This window comes from Panthera onca, chromosome A1, assembly GCF_046562875.1.
Source record: "Panthera onca isolate mPanOnc1 chromosome A1, mPanOnc1 haplotype 2, whole genome shotgun sequence".
NCBI lineage: Eukaryota > Metazoa > Chordata > Mammalia > Carnivora > Felidae > Panthera > Panthera onca.
This window is the reverse complement of record NC_138339.1, coordinates 97,206,985-97,223,051: the sequence shown is the minus strand read 5'-3', so window position 1 is coordinate 97,223,051 and position 16,067 is coordinate 97,206,985. Positions and strand designations below refer to the sequence as shown.

The following is a 16,067-nucleotide window of genomic DNA, read 5'->3' as shown; positions in this document are numbered from 1 at the left end:
GAAATGAAAATTTTATAATACATAACACAATATTCTCATTTATATGCGCAAGAGGTCCAAATGATGACTTAGCTTAATTAAATTTTGTTTTTCACTTAAACAATGTGCCTTAGAAGAGGCGCATTTTCAAGCCAGGTTCATTCACCTGTGGCCACAGAGGCTTGTGATTCCAAAACAGATAGTGGGGAGCAGTCACCCAAAGACAGCAATTAGTTTAAGTGCAAGGTTGAAAGAGATGATGAGAACTCTCTCTTTGGAGGTTTCAGTTCATTTAACCAGCAGCATCTGTGAATCTATGAAAAAAAGGGTTGCTTTTTCAGAGACACTAAATCTAAAGTTGGGAGAAGAGGAGGAAAAGGACAAATATACCACTGACAAACATTTTACTTCCAAAATGGTATCTGAATGTAATAAAACTACAATAGCTACAGTGAGTAGTTCAGTAAAGACTTTATATATACTCATTTTGTAACAAAATGCCACAGTTTTGAAATAGATTTTCTTTAAAAGAACGTTTTGAAAATATAGTGTAGGGGCATCTGGGTGGCTCAGTTAAGCAACCGACTCTTGATTTCATCTCAGGTCACGATTTCATGGTTTATGGGATCAAGCCGCCCATCAGGCTCTGCACTGAGTGTGGAGACTGCTTTGGATTCTGTGTCTCCGTCTCTCTTGGCTCCTCCCCTGCTCTCTCTCCCAATAAATTAATAAAACTAAAAAAATTTTAAAAATATAAATGTAAACTATATATTTATATAAACTTAAAAATAACTGATTTAATAATAGAAAGTTAAAAGATCTTTACAAAATTTACTATAACCCTAACGAATTTCACTTTGATTATAAATTTCTTAATTTAAAATTCAGCTTTTATTGTTTACAGAAATGAGTATACTTTAAATATGCATATTTATATATTATATGTAACAGAATTTAAAATCCCCTGTTCGACTGAATTTTTTTTTAATTTTTTTTTTTTTTTTTAAATAAGCTTTGCGCTCAACGTGGGCTTAAACTTACAACCCTGAGATCAAGAGTTGCATGTTCTACTGACTGAGCAAGCCAAGTGCCCCTCAATGGAATTTTTTTTTCTTTTAAGTAGGCTTCAAGCCCAGTGCAGAGCCCAATGTGGGGCTTGCACTCACGGCCGTAAGATCAAGACCTGAGCTGAGATAGAGACTCGGATACTTAACTGACTGAACTACCCAGGCGTCCCTCAAGTGAATTTTTAAAAAAAAGACTGCCAACCTCAAATGAGAAGAACATAATGTACAATTAACACTGGTTCTCTAACATGCCAACGAGGATGTACATTTAAATGGTGCCGAAGAGAAAAACCTAAGAATATCTAAAACCGTACAAATTTTGTGAAAATAGTACAAATAACAGGATAAATACTAAAGAAATAAATAAAACAAATTCTCTTAGTTCCATGGAGAAGAGGTCAATTGTATTTAAAACTGTTTCCCACTTGATGACCTAATTTCCTCAATCAGAATACGTCATTAGAAAAATTCTCTATTTTACTCAAAAAATTACTATTGTAAGTAAACTGAACATATCTATAAACATAACCCATAAAACACACAAATGAGGTACAAATATTAACAGTGATAAAAAGTGGATACATAAAGAATGTATTAGAAAGTCTGACTAACTAAAGGACCTTATGCCCTGATATTAAATGAAATTAAATGAAATCGGTAGATCACCAATATTCTGAAATAGGTCCAATGTATCACTTGTGTACAATTAAACAATGCTATAAAATTACCTGAGACTCACTGTCTACATCCCCAGTAAACCTGACATAAGCAGTAGGTTCACAGCAAAAGGCTACCCAAAAAGATTACCCACAATAAGAAAAGGGCAAACACAAACATTGAGACAAAAAATTAAAAACTTAAAAAAAAAAGCAAATCTCTAAAAATGAGGTAAAAATCAAACCCAAACAATGTTCTATAGCTATAGATTACTGAATAAGAACTTGAGATACTATATTTTCTGGCATATATAAACGTAAGATGACTGAATAGCCATAACATCCTAATTTTATAAGTCATCCTCCTAGGAAAACACACAGCATGAAAGTACAGTAATCCAGTTCTGAAATTATAAATCCTAGACATGCTATAATATTCTACTACTTCTGCTGAAAGTATAAGATCACACAGTTAAGAAAATACAATGCCTATTTAGCTAAAAGGAAATTTAAAATGGGTATACAGGAGGATTATAGCAACAAAGTAAATTAAATGCATAAAAGTTGGGAGTTGGCAAAAACTGATTTGTGTGTAGCATGTGGCACATTTTTACTAAGAAAACTGCTGATGAAATATAAAAACCCATAACACTAAGATTAGGTTTTCTATTGCTGTCATCTACCAACTAAGTGTCCAGCCCTGACCATTCCAACATGAAGGCTATATTCATGAGGTAAATTTTGAATAACACTCTTCTAAGGGTGTATAGCTGAGAGGCACCTCATCCAAAAGCATTAATGGCTTAAATAAATACAACAAAAGAAAACACTGATAAAAACATCATGACAGGAGAAATTTTAGACCAAAAGTACATAAAGCTAAGAGGACACTGTCTAAAAGAGTATATAGGTCAATGAAACAGGACAAGCAGTTAAGAAGTGAAGCTATTTTCATGAATGCAGAGTATAGACTGATACTGATGACAGCACAGAGAGATGGAATCCTTACCAATAACATAATTTCAAAAAAACCCCAAACAAACAAACCACAGTTATAAACCAGTCTTTTAAATTCAATGAAAGCATGAAGGGGATTACTATTCTATGTCCCTTAAATTTTGAATTTGTAGTTAATGTTTATTCTTGAAAATTTATAAATTTTAGTTCTCAAACTTGTCCCAAATCACTATTTTATTTAACACAATTATCTACTTCTAAACTGAGAATGATGTATATTTGACTGTAAACTGAACAAATATTTTGTAAGTTATTTTATAATTAGCATTATATACAAACCTGAAATTCTCGGAGAAGAGTTGATATGTTGGCTTCATTTGCCAAATTTGTTAAAATTTCAAGCTAGGGTAGAGAAAAGAGTACCATTTTAAAACATAAATAAAAAGGATTAATTTAATAAGGACTAGGCATTTAATACAAAGGTCACTTATTTTTTTAACAAAAGTCACACTGTTACAAGTATTCTGAGGCATAATGCCCTTCAGATGAATTTTTGTCTTCCTACATCTCCAAAGAGAAGACAGATAATGATATAATGCTTAAAAATAATTAGGAAAAAAGAGAATCCTACATCTTTCCTGTTTGTCCCAACTTTACAATTTATATTTAATTAAAAATGATTTTTTTTGTTTATTTTTGAGATTGAGACAGTGTGAGCGGGTGAGGGGTAGAGATAGAGAGGGAGACACAGCATCTGAAGCAGGCTGCAAGCTATGAGCTGCTAGCACAGAGACTGATGTGCTTGAATTCACAGACTATGAGATCATGACCTAAGCCAAAGTCGGATGCTTAACCAACTGAGCCACCCAGGCACCCCTATATCTAATTAACCTAAACAATTTGAGGTGGCTGGGCTTTTTCCCCTCTTTGTTAATAAAGCTAGAAAACAACTCGTCTTCCATGTAATACCTCTGTTTTTCCAGATACTAATTAATTCTCTTGATTTGTTCTCATTCATTCTACCATCCTAAATACTTGGGACATTTTAATTCTCTCTTCTGGATTTACAGTTATAAGAAATATGCAATTACAAGTGCTTCTCCAATAGACTCACTAAGAAAGTTCCAGTTTTTACTCATAAAAAATATTCAAAAAATCTGAAGGAAAGCATGAAAAAGGAAAAAAGGAACAGAACAGATAGCATAAACAGAAAATAAACCACAAGATGTATATATGTATGTAGCTACATGGTCATATCATGCTCCATATACATGGTCATACCAATAATTACATTTAAAATAAATGGTCTAAGCGCACCTGGGTGGCTCAGTCAATTTAGCGTCTGACTCTGGATCTCGGCTCAGGCCATAATCCCATGATTCATGAGTTCAAGTCTCATGTTGGACTCTGTACTGATGGAGCAGGGCCTGCTTGGGATTCTTTCTCTCCCTCCCTCTCTCTCTCTCTCTCTCTCTCTCTCTCTCTCTCTGCCCCTCCCTTACTCATACTTGCATGCTCTATCTCTCAAAATAAATAAACCAACTTTAAAAAAAAAAAACAAAAAAAACCACGGTGCCTGAGTGGTTCAGTTCGTTAAGCAACCAACTTCAGTAAAGGTCATGATCTCAAGTTTGTAGGTTCAAGCCCCACGCTGGGCTCTGTGCTGACAGCTCAGAGCCTGGAACCCATTTCTGATTCTGTGTGTGTGTGTGTGTGTGTGTGTGTGTGTGTGTCTCCCTCCTGCCCCCCTCTGGCTTGTGCTCTGTCTCTCAAAAATAAACAATAAATAAATAAATAAATACATAAATAAATAAATAGTCTAAACATTCCAATTAAAAGGGTTGGACTGTAGAAGTTCTTTATATTTTTTGAGTCCTAGTCATTTCTCAGATACAGGTACTGGGAATTTTTTTTCCCAGATTATGGCTTGACTTTATTTTATTTTGATGAAAACATTTTAATTTTTTAAAAACAATCTCAAACATATAGAAAAAGTAATAAGAACTATTTTAGTTTGAATCATTTGAGAGTTACCAATCTGATACCACATCATCCCCAAAGACTTCTGTGTATGTTCCTTACAAACAAGGACATTGTCCTATAGAACACAATAGAATCAAGAAAGTAACACTGACACATGCAATCATATTCCCATTTAAGTTTTACAAATTATCTCAATCCTATAACATAAATGGATCCAGTTCAATACCACACACTGAATTCTCCTTCAGCCAGAAACTTTTTCAGTCTTTCTTTTGACCTTTATAACCTTGACATTTTCGATGATGAGAAACCAATTATTTTCTAAAATATCCTTCCATTTGTCTTTTTAATGTTTATTTATTTGGTGGGGGGGGGGGGGGAGAAAGTGGAGGAGGGGCAGAGAGAAAGGGGGACAGAGAATTCTAAGCAGGCTCCATGCTGTCAACACACAAACCAACATGAGGCTTGATCTCATGAACCGCGAGATCATGACCTGAGTTGAAATCAAGAGCAGGACCCTTAACCAACTGAGTCACCCAAGCACTCCTAAAATATCCTTCAATTTGGATGTGTATTAGATTTTTGTATAATTAAACCCAGTTTCCATGTGCATACCCAATCATTCCAACATTTGCTGAGAAGTCCATCCTTCCCGCACTGGTTTGTAATGTGTTCTCTATTACATAGTACGTTTTCATACACATTGATCTGTTTCCACACTTTCTATTCCATCCCACTTATTTTTCTGTCTAAATATCACATTGTTTTAATTTTTTTTTTTTTTACATTTATTTATTTTTGAGACAGAGAGAGACAGAGCATGAACGGGGGAGGGTCAGAGAGAGGGAGACACAGAATCTGAAACAGGCTCCAGGCTCTGAGCTGTCAGCACAGAGCCCGACACGGGGCTCGAACTCATGGACCGCGAGATCATGACCTGAGCCGAAGTCGGACGCTTAACCGACTGAGCCACCCAGGCGCCCCAATATCACATTGTTTTAATTATCATAGCTTTATATCCCTAACTACACTCTGTTCTGCAGTTATTATGCCCTGAACACAACACTCTTTCATAATCTCTGTGTTAGCATAAACTGTTCTTCTGTCCTACTCCCAACCCCACAAATTCCCAATCAATCTACCAACCAAAATAAAAAAATTCACAAAAATATTATTCTTTTAAGATCCTCTTAAACATCAACTTTTCTACAAGTATTTTCTAAATCCTAGAGAATTAACCCCATCTTTCTTGTTCTACACAGTACTCAATTCAAATCTACATAATATCATGAAAACACACTAGGGCTGAAATTATCTATTTACATGACTGTCTCCTTCAGTATACTATGAGTTATTCAAGGTGCAGGTAGCATGTATAAAGTCTGTACTATTAGGATGCAGCACAGAAAGTGGATATAATAATACAGTTGAGAAAGCATAAAGAAAATCCCTAAGTGTGTCTGTGTTTTTTAAGAAGCAGGTCTCCATTTTGCAGATACTAGAAGCTACAGCAATATCTTCAAAGTAAACGTGTACTAAGGACACCTGAAAAATAAGCACATGCATACCTTCAGTGTCTTGATCATAGTTGGATCAGTTGACCTAACATAGAAACTCTTCAGATAAGGTTCAAACATACCCTAGATTATAAAAAATACATATATAAATACATTTATGATACTAATGCATTCATTTCTCTCTTGAATTATGTGTTCACAATGTACGTACCTTTCTTTGAATTGACATAGTTGCTATATTCTGTAGGACAATATACTGCACCTCCCTAGAAATTAAAGGAGAATTTTTACTGGATATATTTTCCAATTACGTATCTTTATGTAAACAGTATATTAAAGAAAAAAAAACAGCAATAAGGTTCATATTGCATTCAACTTGAATATAATATTAAAAAGTTTTTAGTAAATTTTAGATACTTTTAAATATCTTCTTTTTAAACACATTTTTCCTATAAATTATTAATAAATTGGATTTGATTCATCATTAGAAAATTAAAAACCAATTTTATAATCCTGTAACTCCTAAGATGTAAAGCCAATACTGTAGCTGCTCTGAACACATGCAAGGAAAGTATTCTTAGGGCTAAGGGAATAAACATAACCACAGTATTAACAAAAACTCTTGGTAAGATGCTCACTGTGTCACTCAATTATGAATTATGACTAGAGTGAAAAGATAGAGTAAAAAAAAAAAAAAAAAGTCATGTTCTTTTATGTCCAAATAGCTAAGACATGAAGGTAGAAATGAATCTGGTATAAAGCTTCATGTGAAAGATGCATTCCAGATCCTCTGATAACCTTTGAGCTGGCTGTAGAAAATAAAATTATTGAACTGATAAAAAGGAAAAGAAGAGAAAAGAACAGGAACACAAAGGACCTCACTAAGGAATGGCAAAAGTCAGCCCAGGGCTAAATAGTTATGGTGCTGAAGTCACGTTAAAGACAAAAATAAATATGCATCTTCCCCCCGCCCAACTCTATTAGTAGAGGTAAGCACTCACTGAAAAAAAATTTTAAATTTAACTAATTATTAACAATATATTCAGGGTAAGGTAAATAGCTGAAACAATGTTATAATTCTTAATACACAGTAAACAAAACAAATGATAAAAATCTGATATTAAACTTTGCCAAAACATTTTCAATCTCTTTGGGCTTGAGGTTAAAAACATTTTATATTTATCTCTAACCTAGAGATAAATTATGTAAAGGCTTTAATCATGATCCCTTAAGTATGAAATCTTATTGATATAATACAAAACCATGTAATAAATGTCTGAAAGACAGATGACATTTATTCAAACATTACCTTTGAAGGAATACAAAAGAAATAACATATAAAATCACGTCCTACCTATTGCTACGAAGTAAACGCACTAGTGATTTAGAAATAATGCCAACTTCAGATTTTGGTGATATGTGCCAATACAGCTGAGCAACTGCCATAACCACCTAAAAGATAAAGTATGAAAACAAGAGCTATGAACACGGGAGAGCATGCTACAGTTTCAGAGTACATTTGCTACAGTCTCAGAGTACATTTCTACAAATTGTTTCTTTAACTCCAGCAAAATTCATGTGAAGTAAGATGGATATGTTGCTACCCTTTGAAGCAGGCTGAAGAATGTTCTCCCAAGAATTCATGTCTACCCTCAGAATATGACCTTACCTGGAGATAAAATCTTTGCAGATATTATTAAGATAATGATGGAGATGAGATCACAGTGGATTAGGGTACGCCCTAAATCCAGTGAGTGTCCTTAGTAGAGACATAAAAGGACAGACACAGAGAAGGCAGTGTGAACATTGGAGGAAGAGATTGGAGGGAAGAATCTGTAAGCCAGGGAATGCAGAACTGTTAGCATCCACTATACACCAGCAAAAAGCAGTTTCTCTCTTAGAGCCTCCAGAAGGAACCAACCCTTTGATATCCTACTAAAAAGTGAGAAAATAAAGTTCCGTTGTTTTAATTCACCTGGTTTGTGGTAATTTGTTATGACAGCTCTAGGAAACTAATACAGAGGAGAGAACAGAAAAGAAAATAGATGTTATGAGAAAACAGATGTTAAATGAACTACCCAAAGTCTGCTTGGCAATACAAAGCAAAGCTTGATACAACACTCCAAATCCCCTACTCTTCTTAATACTGCTGCTTCTGCTCTGAAATTGGGAATATTTTAAAAGTGGTAAGCATGCCTTTCCAAATGAAGCCCAGATACTTTAGGACAAAACTAACAATCTGAACATTTAAAAAAATCAGTATGTGGAAGTTATAATTAAACGAATTCTATTAAAACAATTCCTCTAAAACAGCATTTGAAATGATCTTCTTTTTCTCTAAAATGCAAAAACTTAAAAATAGTCTTTGCTTCAAAGCCATTATAAAGGTGATAAAATATAAGAGTACAATGTTTCCCCTACGTGACTCTACACTTAGATCTAGACATCAAAAGTCCAAACTGGAAAGTTATCCAGCTTTACTTGTGACAAATGCAGAAATAGTTACATCATCTTGCCTTTAGCTCAGAAAATATATCACTACTACTTTACTTCTGCTTAGTCTATAAAGTAGTAACAAATACATAGCAGGGATTTTACATATGTTTAAAGAGTATACAATACTTGAGGATGCTTGAGATAATTTCCTTCTAAAATTAAGAAATATGTTTTAAAAATACAGTTCTCAGAGTCCTAAATGCACTGTTGTTTGGCACTTTGTTGTACTTTTTTTTGTAAGACTGATTTATAGCTTTCAGATATTGGGAATTTGAGGAGTTTAAGGATATTTTATTTCTTCAGTTATGATCCACAAATACACTCTAGTTACAGAACAAACTCTCCAGAATTTAAAATCTAATAAAATAAAATCTCAATTCATGACTGTTTTAATCTAAAGTAGGTGATAGTCATTTAAAAAAATATTAAAGCAGAGGCGCCTGGGTGGCTCAGTCGATTAAACATCCGACTTTGGCTCAGGTCATGATCTCACGATTCCTGAGTTCGAGCCCTTTACTGGGCTCTGTGCTATCAGCCCAGACCCCACTCCAGATCCTATGTCCACCTCTCTCTGCCTCTCCCCCACTCATGCTTTCTCTCTCTCAAAAATAAATATTTTTAAAATATTAAAGCATACAGCTGGCTAATAAGTATTAGTACATAACAGAAAAGCTGAAGCTTTCTTTTCACGTATTTTACAGAAAATAATTAAGTCGTCTTCTGTTAAAAATAGTAAGCCAAATGCTACTGGAAAGAAGATAAACTGTACTTTCTATATGGGTCAAGGCTTTTAAGATTCTAGATGCCACTTAGCATGTCATCTCCTCTCATATGTTAATTAGGGCACTCCCTCAAGCCCTCAAGGGCTACATACTCTTAGTCTCCCCCAGTATTTACAAATCTAACAGTTTAAAGTTTCTTCTATAACCAGAATTTGAAATTTGTAGTCTGATTTGTAAAAGCTCTGTAAGACGGAAGCTCCCATATCTCCAAAGTCCAAAATAAGTGAAACATACAAATTGGATAGGCCTTCTACAGTTACATGATGTACATTCATGATAAAAGTATATCTTATAAGCCCTTTTCTATTCCTAACTACCGATACCACTATCACCTTATCTAGACCGTTAGAACAGCCTCCCAACACTGTTTCCAGTGCCCCGTGCCTGCAATTCAACCTACACAGCACTGACCAAATAAGTTTCCTGAAAAAAAAATTCTCAAAGTCGCTCCTTTAACTGAGAACAGGGCTAAAATAAAGAAATCTGTTCGCAATCCTTCAAGCCAGGCTTTACATGTATTTGGCAGCATCAAATATGCAGGACACCAAAACATACTGGGACAAAAAGGGAACTGTGTCCATTTGGTACACAATCAAGTAAGCAGGGAATCAAAACATATTGGGACAAGAAATACAAGCTACTTCTATTTGTTTCACCATTCAAGAACATTTTTGATCAGTAAGTATTTGGATCATAAAATCAATTCCCAAGGCAAAGTTAAACAGTGAGTCAATTATGAAGAAGGGTTTTAGGTGGTAAGTTACAGCTACTTAAATACAAGCTGGCCAAGCTGGGCTCAGTGAAACAGAATCATATTTTACAACATTAGTAAAATAATATTTTTTATTACTGTGTATGGTTATTTAATAGTAATATAGAAATTAAATTGAGGTATAAGAAAAAAACCTCTGCTGATTACTAGGATACATATACAAAACTCTAAGCTCTAAATTCACAAGCATCAGAAAACTTAAAGTAATTCAAGTACAGTTCCACATTTTCTAAGTTTTTACTAGTTAAACAGTAATTAATTAAGAACACTTTTAATTAAAAAATATTAAGAAAATGTTTTACTTGTCTCCATCTAACGTTTAGATATAACTTCCAGTTGACAGGTAAAACAGGGGTACAGAAGAAAAAATTAAATAGCACTATAAAGAAGCAAAGAGAAAACCCAGAAGAGTATTCTGCAAGACTTGAGAGGTTTAAAAACAATAACAACCAGGTGCAAGAGATACTGGTTTAGATTATCTATTTATAAAAGATATTTTAAGATAACTTGGCATTAAATGAGATGAAATTTTACTGAAATAGAGAGGACTGACTAGGGAAAAAAAGATTAAAAAGTACTATATACAGTATGATTTTTATCTTAGTTTAAAAAATACGTATGTGTAGATATACACACATGTGAATATACGTATATTTATGCAGAAAAAGGATCTGGAGGAAAATGCATCAAGATATTATACAGTGATTTCTGAATGACTGGAATATGATATTTTAAGTTTTTTAAATTTCTGCTAGTCCCTACTTCCTAATTTTTTATTGTGTACATGTATTGTTTTGAAATATAAAGTATATTTAAAATAAGAAGACGTAAAACAAAATAAAACAAGCTCAGGACTCAAATGAAGATGATTTTTAATTGTTAGTCAACCCTACCAACTAAAATTTATTATGTATGTGGTGTTATGCTAAGAGCTTTTTTCTATGTTAGCCTCTTAAAAATTCTTACAAGGTTCATATGAATATTATGGACTGATACCAGATTAAGTGCTCTGAACTACAACTAAGTAACAGAAATATGCAGTCTTCCAATCCACTGAGAAACATCTTAGGAAAAGCCAATTAACAAAACCACAAAAAAGTAAATGAAGTCCAGTAGGTATATAACTACCAAGCCAAGTAATCTAATAAAAGCCTGATTTTTGATGTATAAACAAATAAACAAACAAATGATCCAGTAGCACACTAAAAAATAAAGACTTGTTTACTGAACTTACATACTTTTAACCACTGTTAAAAAAAAAAAAACAAAACCCATGATTTTTGTAAGGTTTAACATACCGCTGCATTCCTACTCTGAAGTAAAGGCTTTGTATTCCGAATTAAAAGTCTATGGTCTGGATCCATAGTATATGACTTCTTCCTTTTGTCAGTCTTTTCCTTCTGGTCATCATCAGAGTCATAGAAATTCTTTTCATCGTCTTCTAAACCGTCTTCCTATAAGAAACAAATAAAAGAAAACTTTCTTTTTACCATCTACTCTAGTATTTTACTGAAGAATATTACTGTTAAAGAGATTTGAAAATACTATGCTACCTGTATAAAAGAAAGGCCTTGCTTTTTATAACAATGTAACTGTCTTTTAGTGCTATAGATAATACTTCTTTTATATTACATAGTAAACCTCTGAAAATATTAAATCCTCACAGATATATCTATAGCTGACCAAAGGCAAAACTTGAACATGAGACTCTAACAAAGCCTGTAAGACGAGACTACCTAAAACCTGAAAACTATTTCCATGCATTATCAGTCAGTGTGTAAATGGATCAAAGGGTCAGAATAAAGAGAACTGTTTCAACTGCAGCACACATAAAAGAAATCGCAATAAAACTTGACAGGTTAAAAACGAGTGATTAAGTAACAAGTCTCTGTGTTGTCAAGAAAAACTCTGTTTGGTACCTATATATATCCAGGGGTTGATTCTATATTTTTGACTTGTACTTTTAACTTGAATGCGTATCTCTGCCAATAAAATCTGCCTAGAGGCATTTAGTCTTAAAAACAAACAAAAAGCATACAAAGACAATAATATCCACCTCGATCTAATCCAACGATTGTTTACAGGTAATTTCTGTTATCAAGTACTACCTGAAACACACTTTCTACTGTTGAAAAGATGGGAGTAGATGTACTTTTCCCTATTCCTCTCACTATGTACAACTAGAAACGGGAGATGTTACATATGAAACAAACTTAAGCAGGGAAAGGGAGAGAGAAGAAAGACTAGATATGAACCCCATGACCCAAAGAATGAAACAACAGTAAGTTCCTTGGATTTTCATTTTTAGTCATATATCAAAGCAGCTGAGCGCTAGAGAAGCTGATAACCCAAAAACGCCAAGCACAGATGAAACAAACCCTCCAAAAGCCTACTGTCTGTTGCCAAAGGACCAAGAAAAAGAAAATCTAGCACGACAAAATTTTTCAGAAAATAACTGCTCTCGTACAGCTACTGATAGAGGGAAAAAAAAACTAAGGCCTCATTCCCACCCCTACTGGCAAAGGGTGATGTGGGAGCTTCCCCAGCTGTAATGAGATGCCTCAATCAACCCACTGGGGTGATGTCAGAAAAGGCCTCCACAGCCCAAGACTTTAATCTCCACCAGGAGATAACAAGGCATCCCCACGGTGTCAATAAAGACAAAGCAGGTTACTTGCATATCTAAGTCCTCCCATCAAGAACAAAGTGACCTCAACCCTCCCTATTGAGCTAGTGTAAGAAAATACTGAGGACACTCAAGACTTGTAGCACCACCACCCAGTGGTAACAAGGACACTATCCCAGGAAACATGGGGAACAACGAGGCATTTCTATCCCTCCCCGCCTGAGAGCAATCAGGAGAGAATTAGTAAGCAGCCAGAAATCCCCCATTTACCCACAGTAACAGCGAGTGCAACCTCCCCGAGGTATCAATGGAGGCTGAGTGGGGAACCTGGACTGCTACCATGATTAGCAGTAAGAAGGCAGCATGCACTCCACCTTTCTTTAATGAAATAATATCAAACAAACCCAGCTAAAACAGAAGATCTGAATAAGATCCAGAATCTCATGATATTCAAAATGTCCAGGTTTCAATAAAAATTATTCATCATTCCAAGAACCAGGAAGATCTCAAACTGGATGAAAAAAGATAACCAGTAGAAGCCAACACTAAAATGATAGGAATATTAGAATGATCTGATTAAAATTCTAAAGCAGCCATCATAAAAATGCTTTAATGAGCAACGAGGAACATTCCTGAAACAAATGAAAAAACAGAAAGTCTTAGCAAAGAGTTAAAATCTGAAGAAACAGAATATATAAAGATCTCACGGTTAGTGAAATCAAGCCCCATGTCGGGCTTTGTGCTGACAGCGTGGAGCCTGCTTGGGATTCTCTCTCTCTCCCTCTCTAAAAATAAATAAATAAACTTTAAAAAAGAAAAACACAAGAATCAAAATTCAACAATGACTACAATCAAAAGCAGTATTAAGGGAAAAAAGGAACCATCAGTGAACTCAAACATAATGAAATAGAAACGGCCCAATCTGAACAACAGCGAAAAAACAGACTGAGGACAAAGAAAAAAACAAAAACAAAACTTAAAAACAGAACTTTGGGGACCTAGGGAACTATAACAAAATAACACCTCTTGTCATCTGAATCTTGGAAACAGAAGAAAAAGCGTGGGGCTGAAAAAGTACTCTGAGAAACAATGGCTGTCTGCTTTGGATTCTGTGTCTCCCTCTCTCTCTGCCCCTCCTCCGCACACTGTCTCTGTCTCTCTCAAAGATAAATAAACTTAAAAAAGAAAGAAAGAAAGAAAGAAAGAAAGAAAGAAAGAAAGAAAGGAAGGAAGAAAGAAAGAAAGAAAGAAAGAAAGAAAGAAAGGCTGAAAAAGTACTCTAAGAAATAATGGCTGGAAAATTCCTACATTTGGCAAAAGAAATAAAACTACATATTGAATAAGGTCAGTAAACCTTAAGTAAGGCGGACATAAATCCATAACAAGACATATTAAGTCAAACTTCTGAAAACTAAAGACAAAGAGAAAAAAATCTGGAAAGCAGTAATATAGAAATGACACTGGAGAGGATGAGGTAATGAATCAGAGTGATTAGTGATAAGGATGAAAATGTCAGATAGGTTTAATAACTACTCAGAGGCTGAAATCAACAGGATGCACTGAGTGAATGTGAAGGAAATAGAAACACTTAATGAGGATGCCCCAAATTCCTAGCTGGGATAACCAAGCAGATCATGATGCTACCAGGTAAGCTAACCTTGTCCAGGAGGGAAACAGTTTCTCTCTTTTTCAAGGCTGCTTGCTATATAAACATCCTTAAAATATAGTCCAAAATAAACCTACCAATGCTTTTTACTCAGATGAGCTGTAAAAATGAGGAAAACCCATGAAGGACCCATGAAGGAACCATTTCTTTTGTTCATGACTAACCTGCTTCTATTCTTCCAAGTGAATGTTCTTTCTGTAAATTCACAAATTCCCCGCGGCAAAAAAAAACATATAATTTTTGTGATCTCTAATCATTTTTACTTTAACATGGCAGAACAGTTTTTAAAAGTTATAAAGTAAAGAGTTCCTAAACTTGACACCAAAAGCACAGTCCATAACAGAGAACATTTGGATCTCATCAAAATTAAAAACTCTTGCTCCATGAAAAACCCTCTAAAGAAGAATAAAAAAATTCTAGACCGGCAGAAAGTATCTGCAACCACATATATGACAAAGGACTAGTATCCAGAATATAAAGACAACTCCCAAAACTCAACAGTAAGACAAAAACACAAAAAAAACCCACAATGAATTCAATTTAAAAAGGGGCAAAAGGTATTGTTATGGACTGAACTATACTTCTCACCCTCCAAATTCACATGTCAAAGACCTCATTCTGGAAGTGACTATACATTAAACTAGGACCTTTAAAGGAGTAATTAAGTGTAACTGAGACCATCTGGGTGAGACCCTAATCCAATAGGACTGGTATCCTTATAAGAAGACACCAATGGTGGCACAGAGAAAAAACAAATGTGAGTACATAGTAACAAGACAGCCATCTGCAAGCCAAAGAGAGATGCCTCAGGAGAAACCAAACTTGCCAACACCTTGATCTTTAACTTCCAGCCTCCTAGAAGAACTATGAGAATGTGAGAAATAAATGGATTCATCAAGTCACCCAGTCTGGTATTTTGTTATGTCAGATCTAGCAAACTAATACAGACATCAACAAAGAACTCTTTGGAAACAAAAGGAGTTTTTTTTTAAATACCCACCTTCAAAAGTAAACTAGAAATTATAACATTATCTGTACTTCCCTAATGATAAGCAATGCTGAGCATCTTTTCATGTGTCTGTTAACCATCTGGATGTCTTCTTTGGAAAAGTGTCTATTCGTGTCTTCTGCCCGTTACTTAACTGAGTTTGCAGGTATGTCGTTTGCAAATATCTTCTCCCATTCCATAGACAGCCTTTTAGTTTTGCTGACTGTTTACTTCACTATTTGAATGCACAATTCAAAATAAACTACTTCAAGTTGACCCTTGAACAACATGGGGTTTAATGACCCACACACAGTTGAAAATCTGAGTATAATTTTTGACTCCCAAAACATGTAACTACCAATAGCCTACTGTTAATTGAAGCCTTATTGATAACATAAACAATCAATTAACATATACTTTGTATATGTATTACATACTGTATTCTTACAATAAAGTTAACTATATAAAAGAAAATGTTAAGAAAATCATAAGAGAAAATACACATACAGGACTGAATGAACTACAGTTACTGAAAAATACCTATGTATAATTGACCTGCATGGTTCAACCTGTGTTGT

General features: G+C 34.5%; 1 protein-coding gene across 3 annotated transcripts in view; it reads right to left on the bottom strand.

Annotated features, from left to right (window-relative positions):
• The window catches only part of AP3B1 (adaptor related protein complex 3 subunit beta 1), a 264,795-nt gene that overhangs the window by 134,707 nt on the left and 114,021 nt on the right, over nt 1–16,067 (bottom strand). For all 3 annotated transcript variants that reach the window (XM_060635498.3, XM_060635493.3, XM_060635494.3), the window contains exons 8-12: nt 11,508–11,663; nt 7,514–7,611; nt 6,371–6,425; nt 6,211–6,282; nt 2,999–3,061 (exon numbers count right to left, since the gene is read on the bottom strand). In XM_060635498.3, the coding sequence (XP_060491481.2) occupies nt 2,999–3,061; nt 6,211–6,282; nt 6,371–6,425; nt 7,514–7,611; nt 11,508–11,663 (444 nt within the window). The remainder of the gene's footprint in view (nt 1–2,998; nt 3,062–6,210; nt 6,283–6,370; nt 6,426–7,513; nt 7,612–11,507; nt 11,664–16,067) is intronic.